A 27,246-nucleotide genomic window follows, 5' to 3' on the forward strand; every position below is an offset into this window, starting at 1 on the left:
CATAAGCGGTCTGGAGGATTATAAACAGAGCTATGCTGGCCAGAGGGACCTGAAGGAGACGGTGGCATTGTTGCTTTTTCTATAAAATATGAAGAGGGTCACTGCTTAGCCAGCTTAATGCTCAAGGAAAGAACACAATGCACTTTAAGCACTGCCTAATGCTGTAATTAACCCTGAAAGATTTACTGCAGCTCACGTTCTAGCTGAGGTTTATGTAAATACCTGCAAATGGGTTGCACAATATGGATGTATTATATACTGTGTATTACATAATTTGTATATTGTGGTGTATTGCGATTTTGTAATAGTAATGAATTATTGTTGGATTGCATGAATTGATTCATTTGCATTTGCTTTCACGTAGGTCTGTAAATGAAGGCAGTGGATGCTTATGTTAGGAATAAGCTTGGAAACATTCAAACCCTACCATCCCTGACCCTTTAAGCAACATAGCTTAATACTGCAGAACTGTTGCCGATCTGTTAAGCAGCATGGTTTAGCTTCACTGCCGAGCTTGTTCTGACACTGTGTTTACTGCGTAGCACTATGAGATGCAGAGCAGCAGGCTGGGATTAATGGGATTGCCATCTATCGCATTGATTAGCGCACAGCCAGAGAGTGACACAGAGAGGGACACTGCCATGTGGTAGTGGGGCGAAACCCACAGCTCTCCTAAATGCTGTGATCAGAGTGTGAGAAAGACAAGTGTGACGAGTAATGAGCGCATCTGTTTTGGGGACGCATCTGTTGATAGCACACACAAGGGGTCAAATTTGTGTTAGCATATCATGTTGTCTCTCATTTGTTCTCACATGCAGGGAGAGAATGTGTGTTTGTATGTGTGTCTGTACAGTGGTTTCAGTGGTGGGTGGGTGGAGTGGTCATATGTTATAGCCACATTACCATACACTAACATTGCTAAGTCAGTGTACACTAGCTGGGTGCTAGCTGAAAACAGTAGTGACAGAATGAGGTGGATTATTTCAACAGCCGCCCTTTCATTTCACTAAATCAGTTATGTAACCGGATTGGATTTTAGGGTTGGGGTTGCACTGGCCTGCAATGCCTTTATTGTGCAACGAATGGTGTGCAGATGCATTTAACCCATACAATTGACATGCTCATGCTTCCCTCATTCCCTTTATTTATCTATTTCTATTGTCTGTCTGTCTCTGTCTTTTCTCATTCTGTTCTCTCTGTTACTATTTCAAGTCTCTCTCTCTTTCTCTCTCTCTTGCTCTTTGCCAGGCTGTGTAAATCTGCTCTAGATAATGGTCTGTGCGCGGGCGGGTGCCAGTTTTTGGAGTTGTGACTGCTGCTGTAACGGGTTGTTGCCCAGCTGGAGTAATGAATGGCTGGGGTTCCTCTGCCTCTCCCTCTCTCCCTCGGGTGCCTGAGAGGCTCACGTGGGCTCCCTTCCAGCCAGCCAAATAGCTAGACCCCAGATCATATACAACTCACCCAACTCACATACAGAATACATGCATGGACGTAAACGTATAGTTACGTTATGTATCGATATCTCTTAGAGTCTGCACTTTTTTTCCATTTGTTTTGATGTCAGGAAATAACACAAATGGTCAGCTACGATTGAGAAAACTTCTAATTGTACCTTGTGTTTGCCTATGATGTTATCATTATAAGGTAAATATTAGAGATGGGTGGGCTGAATGGTGCATATTTCCACTAAGCAGCCAGCTTCAATGGCATTTAGAAAGGATTTGGCCTGATTATTGGACAGAGGATTTTTTTCAGCCTGCTGAACTCTGCTGAAAGACATTGTCCAACCACAAGAAGAGGCCATGACTGATTGGTTGCAGCAATGACTGAACTAGAATGACTTCACATAAATGCCACAGTGAGATGGCAGTGGGAACTCTAAGAAAGCCCCTGGTCCTCTAGCTGATGTCCTGCACTTTCTTGCCTTTCACAGCTGTGTGCACGACTCCGCTGTTTATGTAACCCAGTATCCATCAAATCTGCACTGTGCTTCTTCCAAGTGCTGTCCTCCCAGGTTTGACACAGTATGCTATAGCACCAGAGACTCAACACAGACACCAAGCTACTGGATAGAAAGGGGAAAAAATCTGTTCCTCAAAGCAAGCTCTTTTGACCTGAACCAACCTACTCTGAGGCTAGATTAGACACACTAAATTGTCCCAAAATTAGTCAATGTTTAATGGCAGCTATTAACCGTTTAGTGAACATTTAAGCAGACTAAACCCACCATTAAATCCGCAAGCTGAAATTACTAATGCAGACTGCATTAAGAGGGCAGTGCTAGCCTGCAATCAAGCTAAAAACAACCTTCGTTTGCGTTGCCAAAGAGTGATGGATCACAGTTCACTTGAAAGTACTGCTAGCTTTCACACTTTGTCTTGTTTAAACCAGTCTTTGCTCTGTTTTGAGGCTTAGCTGGTTGCCATTTTTAGAGAACTCTTTCCCATCAAGTGACAGCACCAGCAAGCTTACATTGTGTGTGATACCTGTCACTGCATCTTACTGAACTTACAACTATTCAGCGTTGTCTTTGATGACAAGCCTGTCTGCATGGCCTAGCAAAACATCTGTATGGTATATTACTCCAATTGAAAGTGTGTTAATTGTGACATCTTTCCCATGCAATAAGGAGTGCTTGACCATATCTTCTGTGGCACAACTGGGAGCAGACTTGCTAGTGCTTACTCTTGCATCGTAGGAGCTGAACCTTTCGCTCCAAAGGACTGGCGCTTGCTAATATGTATTTTAAATTGTGATTACTACATCTAAAACATTCGGTTTTTGCGGTTTTGCAGGAAATTATTATGTTAAAACAAGTTGTAAGTTGTAATGTTTGTTCAGTGTTATTGTCAAAACCTCATTTAAATCTTTCATACATACAAACATTTTACAACACTGATCCAAGATCAATTTAAAAGACTAAATGCAGACTGCAGGCTAATTAAAAAGCTAAATTATAGTCTGTTCTATATTTGTTTTGAATCTTTTGTGTGGATAAATCGAGTATCTGGGGCTTTAGAGAATCAGACACATTGTGAAGAGCGGATCCGAGTAGAGTGAATAAGTCTTTTCCTGTAATTTTCCCTTTATTAAAAATAAAAAAAAACTAACCTCTTGCAATAAACAGCTTCCATCTCGATATGGGGGAATTTCTCAAAAATTAGGAAAGAACAGGCAGCGAAACATTTCATCTGCCACTCTCTCCATAATATTGACTTTTAAAATAAAGGGATTATGTGCATGGCGAAACTTACAAGGACAGTTCCCAATTGACAGAACAGTGTCAGTCAGGTAGCCAAATTCAGTCCATATATCTGCAAAAAAAGAAGGCAGTACTGGTTTCCTGTGGCCTCTGGTGACATTTGATGTTTGTGTCTAGCGTCCTTCACAGGGCTCTGTGCCTACCTATTGCTCCCTTTTTTACAATTTAGATTATGGAAATGAGCTGTAATAGAAACCTGCACAAGGCTTGACAGGCAGTTCTGATGAGAGTTTCGTCCTGAGTGTGTGTGCATAAACCCTCAAGCTGACTGTGAGTAACTCAAGCAAGTGGCCAAGGCCATGTCTACATTGAGGGTAAACCTCTGTTAAGTGACTATGGGTGCGTCCTCGATGTGTGTGATCCGAGGAGGTGTGACCGTGGGTGTAGGAACAAAATGCATTAGAATAACAATAATATTATAATCTTCTTCAAGCGGTGTCAGAGGTCTGCGTCAGGGAGACGAGGGAGCTAAGCGTTTATTTGAGCCTAGCTAAAGTGTGTGGAGGAGGCAGGGCGTCTTCTCAGCAGGTTTTGGGTGAAAGGCAGAGATTAGATCCAGCCACCCTTGTTTGTATTCAGGGATAAGAGCAGCTGCTGATGCCTGCTAATTCTAATGTCATGTTGACATGCCTTTTTTGTGGAGGATTGCGACGTGTGAGGGATTTAATAGACTTTGATATGCTTCAGTCAGTGCTATGTTGTTCGGCTCTGTGCAACATGATGAGACTCAGAGAATGGGAGCAAATCATGCGATTGAATTGGGCACACAGCGGGACTTGTTGTAAACCATGTAATTAATAAAATCATTGCTAATTACTTGCTTCTTGCAGTTTGACCTCTAAACAGTAGATGTGACTTTCATACTGATGGTCCTTTTGGATCTGAAGCAGTGCTCTTTTTTTGGCAACAGTAGGTGTAATGAAAAACCTCTGATGAGTCAACAAGCTTTTTGGCTTGTATTGTAGCGCTGTCTACCAGCGTGCTCTATCAATAATGAAGAGCACCCTGACTAGCTGCATCACATTTGATATAGAGGTCATTGTGCCCCTGGCAGGCCAAATTGTTGCAGAATGATGGCATGAGCAGATCCAGCTGAAGAGAATGTAAAGTGGCCTGATATCACTGGCCCGTGGTCTATGAGTAATGATGCTCATTTAATAAGCTACATTTGCTTACTTGTTGCTTGTAGTGTTGCGTCTGGGTTTTGGGATAAACATAAGGCGACATTGGTTCATGCCCCTCAATTAGCCTTGCTTGCCCTCAAGGGAAAAAAGTGGAAAAAAGAAATAAAAACACACACATACTTGAGCCTCCTGGGACTTCTCTGGCCACTCGTTCAGCATCATCCAAACTGCAGTCACAGCCTTGAGCAGTAGTAGTTAACTGGGTTGTTCTGTCCAGTTCTGAGGAGCTGAGTAACAGAGACAAGAGTGACAGGAAGGCATGCGGTCAGGGAGAAAGTAATCTGTCCCCTCTTTGAGCCGTGTCATTACCCTTCTACCCTCCCCCAACCCCCCCACCAACCCCCCCCCCCCCCCCCCCCCCGTAGGGTAGTTGATGTGCTCAGCATCGGAAGCGGTCTCTCCAGGCTGGCATGAGGAGAGCAAGGCTGCCATTAGTGCTGCAGTTGGGGCTCCTGCAGAGACAAAAGAAATTATAAATATCACTACTCCGGCATGACACCCCACACTAGCAAAGCCTCTCATTATCACTGCCAGAGAATGTCAGGAAAGAAATAAAGACTAATGGACTAACCTCTCTGACTAATCGTTTTTCAGGCGTACTCTCACAAAAGAAAAGCTTCCTTCAAGCAAGATTAAACTTTCTATTTTTAACATGTAAATAATTGAACCTAAGGGATGGGGTCCACTTCCGCCACGAGAGCACTTTCTCCAAATTGATACATTTTTTGACTTGTTCGGTAACTGCTCAAATATTTGATAATGTCTGTTTTATTAGCTTTGCTCTTTGAGTGTATTAATCATTAGTTTTATTTAACCATTTAAATTACATGCTTAAAGATTAATCTTTATTGAGAACGATGGATTAATCCCGGGCATGAAATTCCAAAGTGTTTTTTTCCCATCCCACAACAATTAATAGGATTTTCCGCCATAAGGGGATTGCGGTTTAGGTTCTTTATCTGCCTCAGTACAATAGCTGTAAATATGAATTTAGGAGATCAAACAAATTTCAGTCTATTGTTAAGAAGCTTACCGAGGGAGAGGGAAAAATGTCAAGGCACCAGGGTTGGGGGGGGGGGTTGGGGTGTTGGGTAGCTGGCTCTGCTGTGTTACCCCCTGTCTAAGCTTCTGAGCTGAGCTCACTGAAGGCAGAGGGATTGGCCCATGAAGCTTGAAATGACTGTTCTGTCCATTCAAACTGTTGGCCTGTGCTTTGAATTATGAGTAGCGTTTCAGTTGAACCACAATGTGGTATTAGGCTCTTTTATCCCTCCCCTCCGTTCTAAACACACTTATTCATATCCTACCCCTAATATGGCATGGCTTTCACTTCCAGAGATTAGCTAGCTACCGCAATGTTGCTGGCAAAGGTTCGCATTGGCAAAGATTGCTAAAATCAAGCTGCTAAGGGCAAGCTTTTCCTAGCCGTTTCCATTGCAGCAGTGCTAACACAGGCACCGCTAACATCCACTCAGCATGGCACTGGATGCTTGTGTGGCAGAGCCTCTGAATGCTAACGTGGTTTATTTTGCCTCACTGTTCATTAAGAAAAACAACACTTTCTTTTGAGCCATAATCACAGTCCCGGTGGATGATGGAATGCTGTGGTTTCCTGTTGTTTCAGTTCTACTTTCTCTCTTCAGAATCTTCCGGCACAGACAGCCATAACCCCTATGTTTGAAAGGCGCTGACTAGCATTACTGTGGCTCCCTTTTTTGGCGTCCTAGCCATTCATATGTGCGTTTATAAAGAATATCATTGTAACTTGGGAGTCGAGCTCTGCCACAGCAAATTTCTAGCGAGGAATCATTGAAAGCAAGTATAGCTTTGAATTTGCCATGGTCCGCATGAGATTAGCAAGACTAAATTTGGAGACCATCCACACTATAACATGCCCAGAAGGTCATTTTAATGCAAATGTGAAGGGATTATAGCTAACTAGATGAATTTCGAGATGGCATTCGTATACTCTGACCATGTCTTGATGCGTTGTCAAATCCAGCTTTACAGAAAGAAATAAATAAAAATTAGCAGCTGGCTACCGCAATGCATCAAGCATAGTTTTTCCTGAATTATAATTGTTTTAAATTGTAGCAAATTGTAGTATCTGCAGGAGATCACTTCAAAAGTAGGTGGACTTTTGTTTATAACCATGTTTTAATAAAATGCAGTTAGGTTATCCAGTGCATTCACAGTTTTCTTACTATGATATTGATCTTGAATTCTAATGGGAGAAGTATGCTTCAGGACTGCACTTAAAATCAAATCAAACCCATGCCATCTGCCGACTGTGACCAGGAGTCAAAGGGCAATGCAGTCGGATTGTAGAGAGAAGGGACTGAATTGTATGGGTATTTCTCCTTTTTATAGTTCGGTACTGCTGCATCATTGTACTCAAGTGTTTTGAACCACTTGGGAATGATGCTTGGATAACAGCTTGAAACGATACAGCAGCAGCCTTCTTGTAAGTATGTGCAATTCTTCCCTCCCAACATGATTGGTGGGACATTTGTGGTATATACACAAATGCTATTGCATTTGCATTAAATAGCATAAAATTGCATGTAATTATATTTGCTGTGTGAGAGTTGGTGAAGGGTGTGCTTTCTTTCATGAGCGCTGGCATAATGTGATTCTCAGTATGGAAGACATTTGTCAGCATGCCAGCAATGTATATAATTTTGGCTTCCACTGATGGAGCTGCAGCTCTGTTGCAAATCAAAGCTGACCTGCTATCTTCCCAGTGCAGTGGGCTGAATGCTTGACTACAAAGGCAACTGTCGACCGCATTTGGCTGTGTGGTCAAGTCAGTCAGGCCGAAGCAGAGAGTTGTTACCTTTCCACTGGCTCTGTGTGGGGTTGTGACTCACCACTACAGTGAAATACAACCCTGATGATCTTGTGTACCCAGACAAATGCCTGCACTATTAAACACTACTAGAACTGCTCTGCTCTTGCCATAGGATGTGGGGTGACACGGCTGTGATTCACAGGTGCTAACATTGACATGGTAATCTCTTACTGCTTCTTGCAGATTCAAAGGAGAGAAAGAATTACTTCCGACAACAAAGCGGCACTAAGAAGCGTGTTGGTCTTCTCTATTCAGTTCTATGTCTGAGCTGCATAATGAAAAGAGGCCTGTCAGGCGGTGCAGAGGCTAAAAAAAATCGACAAACCCATAATAAACAAAGACCCTATTGCTCGTGTTCCTGACAGCACTGATGCTAACCTTTGAACGATGGTTATTTACACCACTCGCTCCCTTCTTGAGCACAGCTGTCGCTGTGCCATAAAAAAGGAGAGAAGCAGGCTTTCGTACATTGAGCCAGCAGGACAGAAAAAGACAGAGGGATAGGGAGTAGAAGAATGAGAATGAGATGGAGAAAGAAGCGGTTATGTTCATGCCTAACGGGTGAAAAGGGTTTTTGGGGTTGCAGGAAAGCGCTGGCTCAGCAGGTCCCTGATAACTGCTCTGGAGGGATGCGTCTTTGCACCTCCAGCATGTGCAAACTCAAACAAAGGAGCAGCGTGAAGGGCAGGCCCAAGCCCAGGCCCCGCTTTATAACCCTTTTTATTGCCATGCTAATACACTGCTCCTGGGAGCCTCCCCAGTATCTCATCTAGCGCACATGCTGCTCTGGCCCATACGCTTGTTGGGACTGAACCATTTTTCTGAGATCAGGGCACCCTTGTTTGAAAACTGACAGCCTGCTCAGCAGGGCTTCATAATGCCATTTTCTGAAAAGGGTGTAAAAGGGTATCAGGATCTCTGATGCAAATTTCATCAAACCCAATTGCTGCTTATAATTCTGCCCTTGTCTTTTACCTTTGATCACGTCGCCTTCCTATTATCCCCTGAATGCAAATGTGGGGAATAATGCGTCTAACTTTTGACAGGTTCCGTTGCGTCAGGGCAGCCATATTCTGCTAAACTCCCCACCTTGTTGGATATAATTGCCTATGTTGGGCTGCTATGCTTAATCATATTTGATTTTCAGAGGCACAGCCATTGTCTCTATTCAGCGGCCCTTATGTCGCTTGCCTGTGATAATGTATGCAGATCAAACAGGAAGGAACAGCAAAGAATACAAATGCGGTGAATGTAGTTGGACGACGGCACTCGTATCTCTAATGGTGGCCTGATTCGTTTAGGAATGATTGCTCCGCTGCCAATGATTAATCCCCCCAGGGTTTGATTGTCAGATGGGGAGAAAAAAAAGGAGGGGAGGAAACAACGCAGGAACAAAACTGGAAGGCATAATTAATAGATTCAGATCCTGTTTAACACCTCCCTTAAAGAGCAGAAAGTAAAAAAAAGGGTGTGCAGAACTGGCGTCCAATTTGTTCACACTTTGTTCTAGTAATAAGATCCAGGCCTCCCTTATGCAGTGGACGAGATAATTAACTCCCCAAGATACACTTGTGAGAAAGGGGCCACCCTTTTGATTTATTGTGTGCGGTAGACAGATCTCTGCCGCCCTTTTCAAACTGCTGTTACATAAATTGCATACTGTCCTTGATTTTTTCCCTCACTGATAGACTGGCAAAGCAAGTGGAGAAAAGACAGAAGACAAAGGCACTTGTGCAATGAAAAGAAAGGGCAGCGCTAACATTTGTTGAAAATGAAAATGACGGAAATGAAAAACTCTTTAACCACTTCTACTTTTGTCAGAAAAGCGTAATTGCAAGTTTAAAGGCACATTCAGAGCCAATTGTACTGTATAATTCATCATGAATTAATAATAGTTATTTGATTTGTGTCTTTAAAAACAACCATTTCATAACTGGAGTTCATATGGCTTTGGTCATTAGCTTCTCTGGTGCTCAAACACTGGGGTGATCAAAAATGGCCCCACCTCTTTGAAAACTTTTGGTTAAAAGCTTTTCCTAGAAACTGCTGTCACAGTGTGCAAGTAAGTAGTATGACTAAGGTTGTGTTCATTTCTGTTGCTATGAAGCTCTTGTGCTTTCCTTCGCAACAACTCCTTTGTAATGCGAAGATAAAGCTTTCCTGCCATTGTCTTCATGAGCGGCCTAATGGGAACTCTGCTCTCAGAGGCACTAAGTCTGGTGAATGAGCAGCTTTTTCCATTGACTTTTATCTTTCCCTTTAGCTTAGATGTGAGTCCGGATGGTCTTACTCATTTGCTTTCTCTTTTTCTATCTCTTTCAGGAACATGTGAAGACAGTGTAAAAGGCGTGGGTGGAAGAGGCTATAGAGTTAACTTGGGACGCTGAGTGGAAGGTCATACCTTCAGAAACCTTTCTAGATCCTTCATTTTGCTTTCTTCAACCTTGCGTATCTTTCATATCATGGAGGTCCAGCGAGACTCAAAGAGGACTTTCCAAATAAACCCATCTATGGTTTTCACATTGCCCTGGTGCAGCTGCCTCTTGCTGCTTACCCTTGCTATGACATGTGGTGGAAATACGTTTACTACTTTTCACCCTGAAAGACGAGAATGGTCCTTCAATCACCTCACAGTCCACCAGACAACAGGTGCTCTCTACATTGGTGCTGTTAATCGTGTCTACAAGCTCTCTGGCAACCTAACTCTTTTGGTGTCCCACGACACTGGTCCAGAAGATGACAACAAAGCATGCTACCCTCCTCTAATCGTCCAGCCCTGTACTGAACCACTGGTGTCCACCAACAATGTCAACAAACTCCTCCTCATCGATTATTCGCATAACAGATTGCTGGCCTGCGGGAGCCTTTACCAGGGTGTTTGCAAGCTACTTCGGCTAGATGACCTCTTTATACTGGTAGAGCCTTCACACAAGAAAGAGCATTACCTCTCTAGTGTCAACCAGACAGGCACCATGTATGGGGTTATTGTGCCCTCCCAGGGCCGAGATGGAACACTGTTCATTGGCACTGCAGTAGATGGCAAGCAAGACTACTTCCCGACCATCTCCAGCCGCAAACTCCCCCGTGACCCAGAGTCCTCAGCCATGCTTGACTACGAACTGCACACTGACTTTGTGTCCTCGCTCATCAAGATTCCCTCAGATACTCTGGCGCTGGTCTCTCACTTTGACATATACTACATCTACGGGTTTTCCAGTGGGAACTTTGTCTACTTCCTGACTGTGCAGCCAGAGACCCCAGAGAATGGGATGGCCTCCAGTGGCTCCTCCAATGACCTGTTTTACACCTCGCGCATTGTTCGTCTTTGCAAAGATGACCACAAGTTCCACTCCTATGTATCACTTCCCATTGGCTGCGTGCGCAATGGGGTGGAGTACCGGCTGCTGCAGGCAGCCTACCTGGCCAAACCGGGAAGAGTTCTTGCCACCTCGCTCAACATCAGCAGCACAGATGATGTGCTCTTTACTGTCTTCTCCAAAGGCCAGAAACAGTACCACAGGCCCCCAGACGATTCAGCCCTCTGTTTGTTCACCATCAAGGACATCAATGCTCGCATTAAGGAGCGCCTGCAGTCCTGCTACCAAGGCGAAGGCAACCTGGAGCTCAACTGGCTGCTGGGGAAGGATGTTCAGTGCACCAAAGCAGTAAGAGACCTTTTGTTCTATTTAACTGTAAGATGGATTACGACGGATAGCAAACAGCCTTGATTTCTTAATTAGCTGAGCAGATGAACCATCATGTTATATTATGTAATGAGTCTGAAATAGTAATAATTCAAGGAACACACTGTTCAGATTTCTTTTTAATGCTCCTAACTGCTCTGAGAGCACTTGCTTAGTGCAATATAATTTTTAAATTGTAAAAGCTTTTCATATACTAGCGGCTGCCTTTTTTCTGTCGAGAGGATCCACACATTCTTGCGCCCTTGCCTGCTGTGGTTCTAAAGAGAATGTCAGTGCATCAAACAAAGTCATTAGCTTGTTTTGTGCTTCTTTGAGTGTCTATTGAGAATTCCAAAAGGGAAACTCTATCGTTCTATCAGAGCTTATGGCTCTATTTATAGTTCAAATAACATTATATTTCACTCGTGTTGGTAGATATTAGAATGCCAATATCAAATGACCATTTAAACCCACAATATTAAAAACGTAGTCACAGTTGACACAGACACAGCAAAACCCAAACACATGTTAAATGATATCAAATTATGTTTAGCATGTAAATATATATCAAGATATTTTTTCTAACAGCTGTAATTATGGATAATTGGTTTACAGCTTTGATAGAATGAGTTGCCACAGAACAATCTACCAGAATGAGATATGTTTACCAATTAGAATGAGTTTATTTTTTCTTGGCAAGCATCAAAGCAGTAAAATTCTCCTCCAGTGCAATGCAAATAAACAGAGCCTTCATAGTGAGAGAGAAGAGAAAAAAGGAAAGCGGGGAAATTGAGTGGGAAGGGAAGGAGTGACTGGGAATCAGAGGAAAGAAAAAGTGTCCAAATTCCCCACAGCACTTTCACACTTTTCTCTCACTATGGTCAGAATAATAATAATAATAATAATAATAATAATAATAATAATAAAAACTTTTGTAAGCTCTCTGTAGTTGAAAATTACAAACAAAGTTCTTGGATGAAAATAAACTGTGGACCAAGTCAGCAAATGAGAGGAAGTAAGGTTTGGAAAGAAGAAAGAATGTGAGTGAAATTATATAGAATCTTATGCAAGACGCTACATAGCATCAACAGTATTTATCTTTGTTTTAGCCCCCTTTTTTCTGTTTGGTTCAGAAATTCAGCCTTAGAAGCTGGCGTCTTTGTTCCTTATTAGGAATGTAGGGAATGATGACAGAATTATTAACACTAATGACAATGCATCTCTGTGTTTCTCAATGTGTGTACACAATGTATGCTTTGTATGTATGTCAGTGCCGTAATGTTGATGTGTAATTGTATGGGAATGTATGGGCATGGCTGTCAGATATATGCGAAACGTTTTTTCCACTCCTAATGTTTTCTAACTCCTATAATGTTTTGCTGTGCTTTTCAACCACTCAACCCATAATTTGATATTACACATACCAGTATTAATCTTTTTAAACAAAATTTAAATGAAGAATAATGATGACTGTATCTATGTGGGTGCATAATTTGCTAATGAGACAAAAAAGCAATGCCATAAAAGAATCTAAATAGAACCTTGTTTGTAAAAGGAATGTCAATGTAAATAACCTTTTGCATTGATTAAGAACCGTTATATTTTTATATTATATTATATTATACATTATAGTTATATATTATAATTTTTGAACCTTCACACTCCCACATCTATTGCGCAAGCATGGAATCTCTTAAAATGCACCTATAAAGAAGATTCTGACATTCACCAATGCTTTCTTATTTGGGATTTGTTCTGTTTGCAATTAAATAGTATAGCTACGAACAACACATGGTAAATCTGATGTACTTTTTGTTAGGACTGTTCTTAAGAGAACACATTTAAGAAAATTCCTAATATATTGGAATATATTGGAGAATGAAGCTCAGAGAATTCTTTATGGAATTAAAAGTGGTTCTATCTGGAGTGAGAAAAATTACTAATTTGCAGGTAAGGACCACGCTTTTGAGGGTGTCCATGAAGCTGTGTCTCCTGTAGTTGAGGTGAATAGCAAGGAAAATGGGATATAGACGGGGTCATGCTGAGTATGATGTAGGAGTAAGAGAGGAGGGTTTATATAGGGAGAAGTGTGGTCAGTTATAAGAGATAACTCCACTAATTTACTAATTAATTAAATCAAATTGCATAATAGTTTTGTTACTACTGGTGATAATTATTCCCCTTATTTGCCACCAACACCCGTCACTACGACACAGACCCCCTTATTAACTTTAGTAAATTCACCATTCGCCAGTGTCAGGGGTGATTATCATTTGGAGAAAGACATTATTAAGTGTGTAAGCAGAGTGGCCTTATTTGCTCCGTTGAGAGAATTGTTTCTTATGGTAGAAGTTACCACTCCAGCTCCATTATAATCCAGCCCACACACCTCCAATCAGTCCCCAATGGGCCTGTCACCAGCTTATGATGTCAGCCAGGCCTCCTTGGTGTTTTTCTAGGCCTCATTAGAAACATCCACGAGTCTCCAAACCCTGTTTGGAGACTCTAAAATCTGTTTTATCCCTTTTTACTAGGAAGAACTTGAGAGGAAGGTAAGGGGAGCATTCAATGCTCAATAAATCTATAGTATTTAACTATTCAGTTTGGAGGAAGGCTTAACCCATTCAGATTAGCCCCGGCAGCAGAGGAAAAAGAACACCCAGTGCCCTCTTTTTGCTGCACAGCTATTTTTTCCCCTTTTAAAGACCCAGTAGGAGTATGAAAATATTTGTACAATGAAATATATACTCCTCTTTTTTTCCAGACAGAGAAAATAAACTTCTTTTACCTTAAAAGTATTGCCAGCACCCAGTGGAGTCACTCCAGTCCAGATGTGAATGTTTTTGTTTAATTTCCTGCTAGTTATTCCTGACTATTTTTGATGGCTGCGGATGTAACAATCTCAGCTGGCCTCTCCCCAGCCTGGTACTGGTATGCTAACACAGAAGCCAGTGTAACGCATGTAACCCCGAGAGACTTGGGGGTCTTGTTCTTTGGCCTCATAATTCCGTCTGTAGAAGTCCATGTAAATGTGAGGTGATACAGTGTTCTGTCAGCAAGTAATAAAACTGTATTTTTGCACTAATTTGTACGATAATGTAACACAATTGTATTCATAAAATTTTATTCATAAGTTATTTTGGACAGTTTATACTGCTCCAATCATCATGGAATGCTCACAAAGCTTTCCTGTAGAGTGGGAGCAAATGCAAAGAAAAATAAAGAAAATTAAGATTTGTCTGCTGCCGTCTCCTGGCTAGCACTCAGCTTTAGGTGCCTTGCTCTCTGCTCTGGAATGAAACTTTGACAGTATTCAGGTATTCAGGTGGCGCTTCCCTATTCACCAGGCAGGGCTGTCAAGCGTGCTGCATCCTCATGTATGCGCACTGATCTAAAGAGGACACTCTATTGATCAGCTGGCCTCTGAGGGGCGGATCCAGACCCTTGTCCCCGATTTGTATGTGGAACACTAATCCTCCACCCGAAACGGCGGTCACGGGAAATGCGTTCTGCCACTGAGCATAAGGCACAGTGTGTGAATAGCTAATCATGCACTTCAAATAGCTTTCGGAATAAAGCAGCTCAGACAGCTCCAGGCTGAAGCAGGATGCTCCAGAGCTCACACAGTGCCATTTCTACTTCTACTAACAATCAATAGCTTATTTTATACATAGGTGATTGGGATTGGGAAGTACTTATGTGACCTTCTCATTTATTTGATCAATCATAAATTGGCTACATTTGAAAAGGTCACTGCACACATATGTTAGTTTGTACGCCCATTATATGTATGTACACAAACAAATGTCAAAATGTGTATAAGTGAGTCCAGTGCAGTAACAAGGCTATCCTGTGTAAACATCTAGAAAAACCTGCAGAAACAAGCTAAACTGTAGCTGATAAATGCTACCTCTTGGTTCTCAGGGCTGCTAATGCTGCTAGTCCAGTTACAAATGAATATATTTTGCAAAAAGATGTTTTGCAAAAAAATTGATGTTTTTAACTTTGTTTCTGTAGTTTCATGCAGTGAAATGTATGTGATAAGCTGCTTTAAGGCTCACAGGTTCCTGTACTCAATCATGACAGAATTGATTACATGACGGCAGCAATTATACAAACTATTTCATTTAGCTTTGTTTTATCATTAGAGGTTAAACAGTTGAAATTGAAGCTGCTACTATGTCTGGGGGTTGTGAGGTTGAATCCCAAACCTTGCTGTTTTGCTTTCAGCTGCTGAAGCCAGAGAGAGCACAATTGGTTATGATTTGTAAGATTTGTTTTTGTTAATTCTGCCCCTTGCACCTTTTGTAAATATAATTTAGAAGAAGGGTGCTGTGTCTGAATGTGCTTAATGCAAAATGACAATTTTGTTTTTGACAAACTACAGTGTGTTTTTTTTTGATTGACCCATTTCTTTAAAACATAATGGACCAACTAGCAGACTATAAAAAAGGTTTTATTTGCTGAACTTAAATGTCTAGTTTATCCAGATTTGAGGGATTCATTATTTATTTTAAAGGCCTCTGGTACATATTGCCTTCATAGAATATGTTGAACAGCTGCAACATTGTACATAATCTCTTTTTTATGGCTAGCCATGCATTTGTCTCTGTCGCAGAGCGAGATCTCACAGTGCACTTTTTTATTTAAATTAATTCATACATACAAATGTATATACATACACACATACATTCACATCTAAGAAGAGCTGTCTGATGTCATATTCACCCCAAATAGCACATCATTCAAATACAGGAACCCACCAGAATCGTTTGAGGCCTCTATATTTGGAAGATTTTAACAACCAGAAACACAATTTCACAGTAATAGGCCACCTGAGAGACTTACTACAGCTATTTTGGGAAAGAAAAATAAAAAAAGGATCCACTGTGGCCAGTGTGTTTTACACCCTGCGTGACATTATTGCTTTGCCTGGGGCTCGTATAACTGGCAGAGTGGTAATAAAGTTATCCATCGCTAGCCTTGAAGAAGCAGTGCTAAATGCTAATCACTGCTGGGCTATGGCTGATGAGCAGTGTGCTTACATCAGCGCTCTTATTCCTCTTACTCTCTGTGGCACTTTGAGGCCAGTGCCAGTCACAGGCTGCCTGAGCTGACCTGAATTGAGCTGACCGTTCCGCTGGGCTGGGAAGCCTCCGACTTACCGCTCTGTCTAAGTCGAAACTGATGGCAGGCCATGCCTTCATTTGACATGAAAAATGGCTTGAGAGCTCCACCATTACACTGTAGATACTGTGTATACAGACACACATGTTTGTGTTATTGATATAGAAAGATATTCATACACAATAATGCACAGAAAAAAAAACAATCCACTTTTACGTTTTGGTAGTTAAAAAAAGTTTAATCCTTTGCTCAACTGAAATATTTCAGCTAGAGGTTACAATTACAGTTTTCACTTTCAGTTCATACTATGCATTTATTATTATTTTGTCAGGAAAAAGCAAAAAGAATTGTGTAGTTTCTAAATAAAATGAAGCATGGGCCCTTGAAGAACATTTAGTAGCTTGCTAAATTGGATTCACCTGTATTTCAGGTTCACAATCTGCTTGATAACTAGGTAGCTGAATATTCTGATAGCTTGCCAAGTCAATTACGAAGAAAATGCTTCAGGCAATAGTTCACAGATCCAAGTCTAATCTAACACACCTTCTGTTCTGCTAACTCTTCTGTTGAGATGCTCATGGAGATTTTGTTTAGCTGCTTTAGGTGTGTTTGCTAAGGGATGGAAGTAAATTCTAGCAAGGAAGGATAGAACACCAGTGCTACACTTTATTTTCAGTGCACTGCAGTGCAACAGAATTCAACCTCAGCATTTGACCCATTCGTGGCAGTGAACACACATGATAGTGATTAGGGCATACACCTGGAGTGATGGGAAGATGCCCTAGTGCCCTTCACCCCCCCACCTCCTGTCAGTCCAGGGGATTGAACATGCAACCTTCTGGTCTCCTGCACGCTTCTCTAATTTTGAGACCATGCCTACCTCCAAGACATCCCTACTGTGACTTAATGAAAAAATCACATTGATTATACTTTTTACCATTTGCCTGTACAGTTTACATTATGTGAACAAAAGAGGAAAAATACACATATGGCTGTGTTCAGACTTTGTACAGATGTAGCTCAGTTTGAATGCTCACTTGCCTATAAAGCCTTGCTGCACACGCAAATCCGTTCTGATCAATTGCAAATAACAGTGCAGAAGATCAACTCACCAGATCTGATTTAATAAGCAAATCAGATTTGCATGCAGTCTGAACACACCCTTACCAACTTCTAAAAAATAACTTACTTCTGTTTACATCTCAACCAATATATATATATTTTAAAACAAAATGCAATTTGTGAACCAAAACACCTATATTGGTTTTAGTTCTGCTTGATCATTTTCGTAGCCGATTTTGAATTTTAAAGCATGAGACATTTTAGTATCTCAAGTACAAGTACAAGTACTCTATGAAGGACGTGACTTGAGTAGAAGTAGAAGTGTTCTTTAAGCTGCATACTTAAGTGGAAATACTAAAGTATTCAACATGTTTGTACTTAAGTATTGCAATAGTTTATTCTAAAATGTACTACTTAAGGACTGAAAGTAAAAGTACTATTGTGATATGAATTATCACAGAAAGCAGTCAAAAGTTTTTATTATTTTATTTAAGTTAATGAAGTTTTAAGTTATTATTATAGCATTATTTCAAATGCTTAGACTTAAGGACTGTCACAATTCCTTTGGCTGTAGTACAAGGACAGGAATGTACAAGACAGAGTACATGTACATGGAGTCTTCAATTAACTTTCTAAACAAACTTGTCCACAAGAAAGGCAAAACAGAATTGACTCAGTCTGCCACATACAAGTGTTTTGGACGTAAAAACAAGTGAGGAAAGCCGCTTAAAACACTGAGCCTAACTCTCTGTAAACAAAACTACAACTAAAAGATCTCAGATGGTTTCTTCTGGTGGTTCTTCCATCTCGAAATAAACTAACAAAGCTCTAGCGTTAGTGTTCTCAATGTATTCGTACCATTTTTATAATTGTAACGAGTCAAGATGCAGCACAAATAAGTAATAATACTCCAGTAAAGTACAGATACAGTATTTTAGTACTTAAGTACAATAGTGAAGTAGTTCTATCTATTCTATCTATGAGGTGACAGCTGCGATTGCCCCAGACAGTCTCCCATTGGCAGATGCATAGTTACTTTAGATTATGTTATATCAAAATTAAGGAAAATGTGCATTGCCATGCATTGGTGCCTCCTTCATAATTCTTAATAACAAGGCATGTATTTTTGATGGATACCAAAATGGCCCTGTGAATACAGCCTAGGGACCAGTGTTCAATTCACATGTGGGTATGTTTGTTTCACATGAGGTAGTAAGTGTGTAGTATAGGCTAGAAGTCTCTCTCTTGGGACTGAGGTGCTGTCATAGTGCAGGGTAATGAAGCAGACTGACTGCATTGCACAGCATGAACATGTCTGCCTAGCCGAACAGAAAAGTGCACGCCTGGCTGGAGAAGCCTTGCTTACTGTTTCCCTCGGAAACTGCATCTCACTCTAGCTGTCATCTTAGCCCTCAAAAGTTGCAGTTATTGCAAACAGAACAAAAGCATGGTGTTATTTGATATGATTATCTTTCACTCGTAGCATATAATAAAGTTACCTCATCTGGCACTTCATTAATCTGAATTGCATAGTAAGGTTATTGTTGTGCGCTTCTTATATCTTTGTCTCTTTTTGTTTCTTCTACTGTTTTCCACATTAGTCAAGTCTCACATTTAACCTGTTGACAGAGATTGTAAATCAAATGTAACTGAAACAGATTGCATTTATTTTTTGTTACATTGCACACCATTATTAAATATACTGTATATTACATTTACACCTGGATTGTATAGTATAGTCTCTCACTTATTTACCTTTGGCCTTTGATCCTGATTCCCTTCTGTCTCCTTTTTCATATAGCCGGTGCCCATTGATGACTCCTTCTGTGGCCTGGACATCAACCAGCCCCTGGGTGGCTCTCAGTTGGTGACTGGGCACACACTATACACAGAGAGTAGAGACCGAATGACCTCAGTGACCTCCTATGTGTACAATGGCTACTGTGTGGCCTTTGTGGGTACCAAGAGTGGACGACTGAAAAAGGTGAGCTTTGTCATGGTTTTGCATTAAAGGCTGTTCCACTGTTTCGATGATGGCTTGCACATAAGCTGCCTCGTTTATTTTGTCCTTTGAAAAGTTTACAAGTTCAGACAGCGATTTTGCGAGTTTTAAGATGACAAGCACTTCATGGACCTGGCTTGTCATTTACTCAGTCACTCACCCAGTTACACACTTTGATTTATCAGGCTGTTGTATTCTTAACAACAGGAAACTACTAATAATCTAATAACTTTCAATTTTTAATGCTTTGCATTAATGACAACGCATGTCCTTGTTTTTTTAGCAAAGGTTTGGTCAAGGCTATGTATTATAAATGTTTGCAGCTTCTGCGCTTAGAGGTTTGCTCTAGGAAACTCAGAAATTTCTAGTGTTTCTTTTCAAGGTCAGGCATGATATTATGCTCTGTTCTGGGCTGTTCAACCAGCATCTTACATTTGAAAAGTGCAGATATCCAAACTTTTCCCCTGAATTCTTGATGCATGTTTTTTGGAACTCATCTTGCCCTTTCCCAGCTTTGAGTAGAATGGCAAAGCTCATGATTACCATTACCTGCTAACCTTCACTGGCCAATTAACTTTAATAAGCACCTTGCCAGCCAGATCTGGGCATGAGGGGCTAGACACAGGCTAGGCCTGGCTGCCGTCCAGCCTGCTGCAAATGGCCTAACTTGCAGGGGTCCTGAAAGTTCAAAATACTTAGTAATCATAACACATTTTGAGAATATATGGAGTTAGTAATCATAACACATTTTTGAGAATATGTGGACTTAAGCGCACCTTTCTAATGCAAATTACAGAATGAGTGAAAACATTTAGCAAGCTCCATTCAAGTGCAACTGGTTTTGGTAATGCTGTTTATCAGGTAGAGAGGCTGGTTATGTGTAGTGCACAGTGCTATGTTGAAATCACTGTGCTTTTAGATGTTGTGTGAAATGCATTGTGAATAGGAGTTTAGAGGTGTTGTGCCAACTGTAGTTGGCTGGTTGTCAATGAGCTTGAAAGAGAAGGCTTGTGAGCAAGTGCATTGACTAAAAGTGTGAAACAGGGCTGTTGCTTACACTGGTTTTTATCTCAAATATGCTAAATATGCTAAGGCTCATATTTCAGAAGGATGTTATTGAAAAAAAGATGATGACAGACTTTCTATTACCTCTTTTTCATATTTAGAGCATATTTCATTAATCGTGTATTCCATGCTGTATTCCTGACAGATTTAAAGGGACTTACGATGAGGCTAATAGGGATGCTATGCTTCAACAAGCCCCAGGGCAGTACCTGTGACACTTGTTCAGAGATGAATAGAGTTCTGTCAACTGATTCTGGATTATTCACTCTCTTGGGACAGCCACAGCATTGAGTGATGGCCAGCACAGACCCCTGTCATTTGAGCTAAACCAATCGGGTCCAATATCCAATCCAATAGCTGCAGGAGGGAACATAGGAGGAGGAAAGAGCTTACAAGGGAATAAACTGGTCTGTTAGCAAAAGTCTCGACTGCTGTCAGATAGGTGGGGTCTGTGAGTGGTGCAAAGACTGCTGGAAGATACCTGTACTATTGGATTCTTTTGGCTGTGCCATGTTGGCAACACGGCAATGCACACCAGGGCTTATTGTCAGCTCCCATGATTAATTAATCTCTAATTGAATCGGCAGTGCAATCAGGAAGTGGCATCAGCGCTTTTCATTCAGTGTAATCCCCTTGTTTGAGCAAGTTAATAATTCCAACCCCCTTCCTCATAGTGAAATTGAATTAGGCAGAGAGTGCCGCGCTCCCCACAGTGGTGCTGTTGCACAGTTAGTTTATGCTCACGCTTACACACTCTGGCTGACACACACGTACACACACCCAGCAAGCCATATCTTTGCAGCCATATCTCTGCATCCATATTTTGCGCAGCACATGCACCTTCCTCCAAAACCCATTCCTGTCACCACAGAAACCATAGTGAACTATGACAAAGGGTATAGCTGGGACAGGGAGATGGGGAGACTTTGTGTTCTACTATGTTGAGGCTGCCTCAACCCTCATGAAACTATGATTATACCTGGCTGTGAATGATAGTGTGAAGGAAAGAAGATGTAATGAGATGTTTTGCTATTTTCTCAGGTTTTTTGTGTTTTTTTCTCTCAGGGAGCCAAATAATAAGATGTCTAACAGTTCATTGTTACATAATACACAGTCATAGCAGAATATTACGACCACCTACCTAGGAGTGGGTATGTTTGGATTACACACTTAGATTACACTATTGAGACAACATGGCATGAACTGTATTAGGTGATGGAAGTTGTTCATTATAGAGGTTAACTGGGCTACAGTCTCTGTACTACTTGCTGAAGTCGTTGTTTCCGTCTTGCATCAGTGGCCTGTGGGACACCACTGTTTTGCTGTTGGGAGGCACTCTATGTGCAAGAAGGCTCTAGAAAATGTAGACATTAAGTTCGCCCGTACCCTATTATCTTACCCTTTTGGACATCTGATATCAATTTTGCACAACTGAGTAGTGTGCTTATTTAAACTTGCAGCAAACTGCAATTGTTGTGGCATTTGTGACACCCCTGGCAGAGTTAATTTCAAACCAGTGGGGGTCATAATATTCTGATATTTCAGAAACCGCTAACTTCACAGGACATTTTCATAGTGAAGGTGGACTGACATAATGTGCGGGAAGCAATGCCTTTGGTGAGAGGTACAGAGCAAAAGAGCCACCGTTGACCAGATAATCTTCTGTCACCTTATACAGTCCATGCCACGATGTCTCGCTTGTGTCATTAGAGCCAAGGCTGATTATTCCCACTAAGTGGTTGGTTATAATATTCTGATATATCTGTGCATATTGTGAAATACAAATCTGACAATGCACACCATGGAGATGATATTAGCTAAATGATAATAGCAGTTGAGCATTTTTCTCATTAATGACATTGACAAGATTGGGAAACTTCATATGTCACATTTCAGGTTCAGTCATCACATACACACATCACCCACCAACTCTAGCCATGGTCTGGCTCTAGGGTATCTCTTGTGTTATTCTGCAGTGTTCATAAGTGTCCTTTTGCAGTGTTCATAAGTGTCCGGAAAGACTTGTTGAAGCTATGCAGCACAGAGAATGTGCCTTTTTGTGGCAAAACTTTCAAGTAATGCAAGAAGGCTATAGGCTTACAAGATTTGCTGCACTGGAGGTGGCATAACATGGTATAGGAAGTTGAGCTGTTGGTGCTTTTTCCTTTGAAGGATGACTGCATGTTTCGCCCTAGAACCCTGCCCTCGAGAACGGAGTGAGAGAGTTGGGGAGAGAGCACGGCAGTGCGAGCAGTAGACACAGAAGGGAAGAGACTGGTGAAATGTGAATTTAGCTCATCTGAAGAAACTGGGCTTGCACAACTGCCTGTAATTGGATTGGCTCCTTTCCCAAATAACCCCCGCCCATGTCGCTTTCTCTCTCTCTCTCTTTTTCCTTTTCCTTCTCTCTTCCTTTATTTCTCAGCTATACACCCATACACACTACTTTCCCATTCAGTCCACACACTCTTACTCTGTTTCTCCACTCTATCAGCGGAGCCTTCCCACTATTCCACAGGACCTAGTAGAGTGTGCAGTCAGACAGAGGTAGCGGCAGGTTTTGTGTATTGAAGTTGACCAGGGAGGAGTAGAAAAACCGAGAGAAGAGGCAAATTAAAGTTGTCTTGTTGTGAGTTCACTGCTGACTACCATATATGAGAAAACCATACAATCTATTTAACACATTGCTGTATCCCTGTTATCTAGATCTGTTAACAATAGCTAGTTTTCAAGGTACATATATTATTATTATAATAATTATTATAATTATTATTATTAATAATAATAGTAATTTATTGTTACTATTATTAATAATAATAATAATAATATACATAACTGTTATGGATCACATAGACACACAGTGTTGAGCGTTCCGTAGGTACGCATACTGACAGGGAGAGGGGCACTGCCCTTTGCTTGCTGCCAGGGTTCTCTTGATTGATTGCTGAGCAGAGCACATGTTCATCTTAGCAGAAAATGTGGCTGAAGGGGAGGCCCATTGGGCTGCACTGATCAGAATCAATAGCTTGCTTGTGTCTGCTGTCAAAGGTTTCTGTCATGTTTTTGAAGAATAATGGAGCGTATTAAGCCATATCAGTATTAGCTGACACTAAGGATAGTTTATGAGGCTCGATTTCTCTGATTGGTATTGTAAGCAGGATTTATTGTCAGGAAAAAGGGTGATGTTTTCATGGCTCGTGTTTCTTTTACTAAAAGGTGTAGGCTAGTAAGACTTTTCAGGTGGCAGGTCTTTTCAATAGGGGCAAATGTAAGGTGTGTTTTTATTGGACAGCCCTCTCCTTGGTCTTTGGATATTGAGCTCTACGCTGTCCTGCTTCCCCTGACCCAAAAGTCTTGTACAAGGAACCTCCATGCCTGTGCAGTTGATCTTATTGTCTGGTCTTGCTGGGTGAACCTTTTACACAACATTTTGAAGGTAATCAGGTCTTGTGTGCTTGCAGCTTTTTAATTGATTCCTTTCATGTCGCTCCAGTGTATAATCAGCATTTTGTTCACTCAGTTCACCGGCTGGGCTTGAAAGGGCCAGCTCAGGTGTGTCCCTCCTGGCGGACACCTGAAGACTTAATTGGACAAATGTCCCATTGAACTGGTTAAGTGAACATCTGGACTCTAGTCCCACTCCTCAGTCCACAAAGCTGATCCATTTGACCTGGTGCACGAATTTGGGAATTGAACCGGGGGACACAGCAGAGAGTTACAACTGACCGCAGCACATGAAAGGACACCCGGTCTAGAGGGCAACTCTGGCAGCTGCTCCCAATGCTTGCTTTCACCTGGTTCCTCTCTCTCTTGTCCCAGAGCAACCCCAATTGCTGCGACTACCCTTGTCTTTCACAGTGAATTCAGCTCTTCTGGAAGTAGCTACACCATTTGGCCATGCCCAGGTCACTTCCGATGTTAGATTTGCACAAATGGAGCGGGATCCATAACCAGGTCTACCTTGTTCTCATCAGCTGGACTTGACCTGCCCTTGTTTGTGAGGCATAGTGCTTCTGATTTATTCTACCTGACCTTTCACTGCCTGTGTTGAGAGTTTCTTGACCAGTTATCCTTAACGAGTGCTGGCTCGAGGTGTGATGCTTTGTCTGGGAAAGAGAAAACTGTCATAAGAGAAAGAGAGAGAGTTAGACTGAGTTTATGAATGAAAGAGGGTACATGTTTTACAGCGCTCCTCTGTGCCAGGAGCGGCTGCCTAAACCAGCACAGAGGAGGGTGTCCCTAGCAACAGCTGAGACTCATGGCAACCTCTGAATACAGCTCTGTCCATCCCTGAGAGGACAATCAGCACAACCTGTCCCGCCCAAGAGAATATACACACACACATGTTTATCCATTTTCTGTATGTACATTTTTTGCTTTTTCTCTTTGGTCTTTTCCTTCCTTATATCTGGAGCGTTTGTTCCTTCTGATGTGTGCAAACGAAAGTAACAGAAAGGCTTAATGAGTTATTTACAGCCAGCTTGTCAGCAAAGAAAACTCTCACAACGCTTTGCCATCGAAGCAAAAACTCGCCTGGTGGTTCCATGCTAATTTCTTTCTTCAAGGTCAGGGAGCACCCACCACATTGCTTTTCATAGTAGTGGCATTTTCTCAACAGATTGCAATGCTAGGCTGAAATGTGCTGTTGTTGAGGCAACAGAAATTGGTGCATCTGCAGTGCTATGAGCTGAGGCTTCTGTTTGCACTGCTGCTGCTGCTGCTCTATGGGTGCATTTAGATGGGTACATTATGGAAAATAAAAGCCCAAGCACTTCTTTTTAACTAGCTTGGCAAATGAATGGTTATGATATCTGCTATCTGAGGTTTCTGGATCATTGGCTTTTGTCAAGAGGGAAGCTGCAACATTTTTCCTTGATAAATGCCAACGGCCATCATATCCACAGAATTAGTCATCCAGCTAAATGTTAAGTTCTTGGTTTAGGCACTACAGTAAAGCTTTGCTATAATGACACTGCACTCGGTTACAGTGCATGTAAAGGGATTCCTACTCCTTAATTTAAGTTTGATTCAATTAATGAATAACTACCTTCTGTCCATTTGACATCAACATTTTGAAATCAGTGCGCTTTTTTGTTTTGTTTTGTTTTTTTGTTCTCTCAACACGGATTTCCTATCCACAATATTTCCTAGCCTCAGGTGTTTAGTAGATACAGGAAATCCAGTCTGATTAGAGCTCTCTTGGCAGATCACGTAAGTTATTACAGTAAAAATTATAATCTGCAATGATTTCAGCTGGTATTGCTCCCCAAACACCACCTTGCTGACTCTCAGCAAGATTGCAAACAATCTTCTTAATCATGTTACTGTACGCCTGGGCAATTGAACTTCAATTTGCCTCCTGGCAATAATGAGGGCCTTTGATTGGTTGGAGAAATTGGCAGCTGTTAGGGCACCTTTTGAGGAGCAGCTCGCCCTAATTTCACTCCAAAAAAAGAGAATTTTGTGCCCTGGAACTACACAGAAAAAGCATTCATCCTGGATAAGAAAAGTTAAATAAAGAATTAACTATAGCAGGCTTTATGGAGCAAAATGTTGTTACTGTCATTTATTGGACCCCCCAAGGTTGCCTGCTCTATTCTGAATATCAGCTATTAGTGAATAGGGCATTTGTTTAAGTAGCACTTAAAGTTGTGTTGGGTTAATCACAAAATGAACTATATCATTAATAGCGCAAACATGTGCTTGCAGTGAAATGGTGCGGCAAAACAACAGTAATAACTCAAAGTAGTATTCTTTCAGTGAGTGACTTCAGTTTGACCCCTGGAAGCCCAGTGGTTAACCTTTTTAACAGATGAATCGACAGCACTGGCTGGTTGGCAGTGTAGGTGAGCGGCTCCATTCAAAGCTTTCAAGCCACTGCGAGAGCGAGAGTTCTAGCCTCCCTGGCTTGGCTCAGCCCCAGAGCACGTCGAAGAGCCAAGTTAAGCCCCCTGCTGTTCCATTCAGCCTTCAAACACACAAATCCGTGCAGGCAGACACACTCACACTCTTGCCCCTGAACCCTGGCCACTTATCTCCTTGGCTAGGTCTTAAGTCTCCCTCTTGTCTTCTTACGTATGTGGGGTAGGGGATGGGGAGTGAGGGTCAGCCAGCTGTCCTTTTTGGGGTTTTTTTGTGTGTGTATCTCATGTCTCCCTCTATCTCTCCGCCTTGCTGTTTCCCTTGCTCTCTCTCTCTCTCTTCAGTCCATTGCATTGCCATTACACTTCCCACCCTGCAGTGATCTCATTACCGACATTCAGAAGTTCTCTTTCTCTCTCTCACTCTCTTGCTTTCTCCCTCTCTCTGGTTTCTCCCCTGTCCCTCACATTCTGCCTAGTGAGAGATGGATATTTCATTTCAGTCTTTATTTTCTCATTTCTTTCCATTTCTTTCTTGAACGCTATTTTCTCCCACTCCCTTCGCTATGATTGTTGGTTTCTTTCCCCAGCTGTCACTTCATCCCTTATATATCACTTTTATGAGGGCATATTTGAGTTTGAGTCAAAGTTCTTTTTGCCTAGATCTTAAGAATTTCACTTGAAATTCAGTTCTCATTGCCTCTCTGGCCAACATGCACATACACACTGCCGGCACACACACTCAAAAAGATCTTTTCTTGCCTGGAGAGTTGATTAGGCTTTTGTGTCCCCTCAGGACCTTGTGGCACGAGTTTGTCACCCCACACAAAGCCTGTTTATTCACACCCGTCCCCATTATTAAACGCCTGCCAGTAAACCCTCCCCACATCACCACCACCACAAACGCATGCTTATTATTTCCTATCACACATGGCGTTGATCCGCAGCACAACACATGACCCTGCTGACTGGCTACACTAATCGCTCTTTGCGTCTGGAAGTGAATAAACAAACCTTGCCGTGATTAATGTCACTTATCACCTGAGAGCCTCAGCTGTGGTCACCACGACCCACTCCTGCTGTCCTGTTACCCCATTGGTTGGGAAAGAAATACAAGAGGCTGCCAGGTTTCAATATAATCTGCAGTAA

At 41.7% G+C, this 27,246-nt stretch overlaps 1 protein-coding gene across 1 annotated transcript in view; it reads left to right on the forward strand.

The window, feature by feature from the left end:
* Positions 1-27,246, forward strand: part of plxna2 (plexin A2) — a 217,876-nt gene that overhangs the window by 23,523 nt on the left and 167,107 nt on the right. Inside the window, exons 2-3 of the mRNA XM_072656506.1 lie at positions 9,620-10,962; positions 18,971-19,153. Of these exons, the coding sequence (XP_072512607.1) occupies positions 9,760-10,962; positions 18,971-19,153 (1,386 nt within the window). The 5' untranslated portion in view covers positions 9,620-9,759. The remainder of the gene's footprint in view (positions 1-9,619; positions 10,963-18,970; positions 19,154-27,246) is intronic.

The sequence above is a fragment of the Salminus brasiliensis genome, chromosome 14, assembly GCF_030463535.1.
Source record: "Salminus brasiliensis chromosome 14, fSalBra1.hap2, whole genome shotgun sequence".
Lineage (NCBI taxonomy): Eukaryota > Metazoa > Chordata > Actinopteri > Characiformes > Bryconidae > Salminus > Salminus brasiliensis.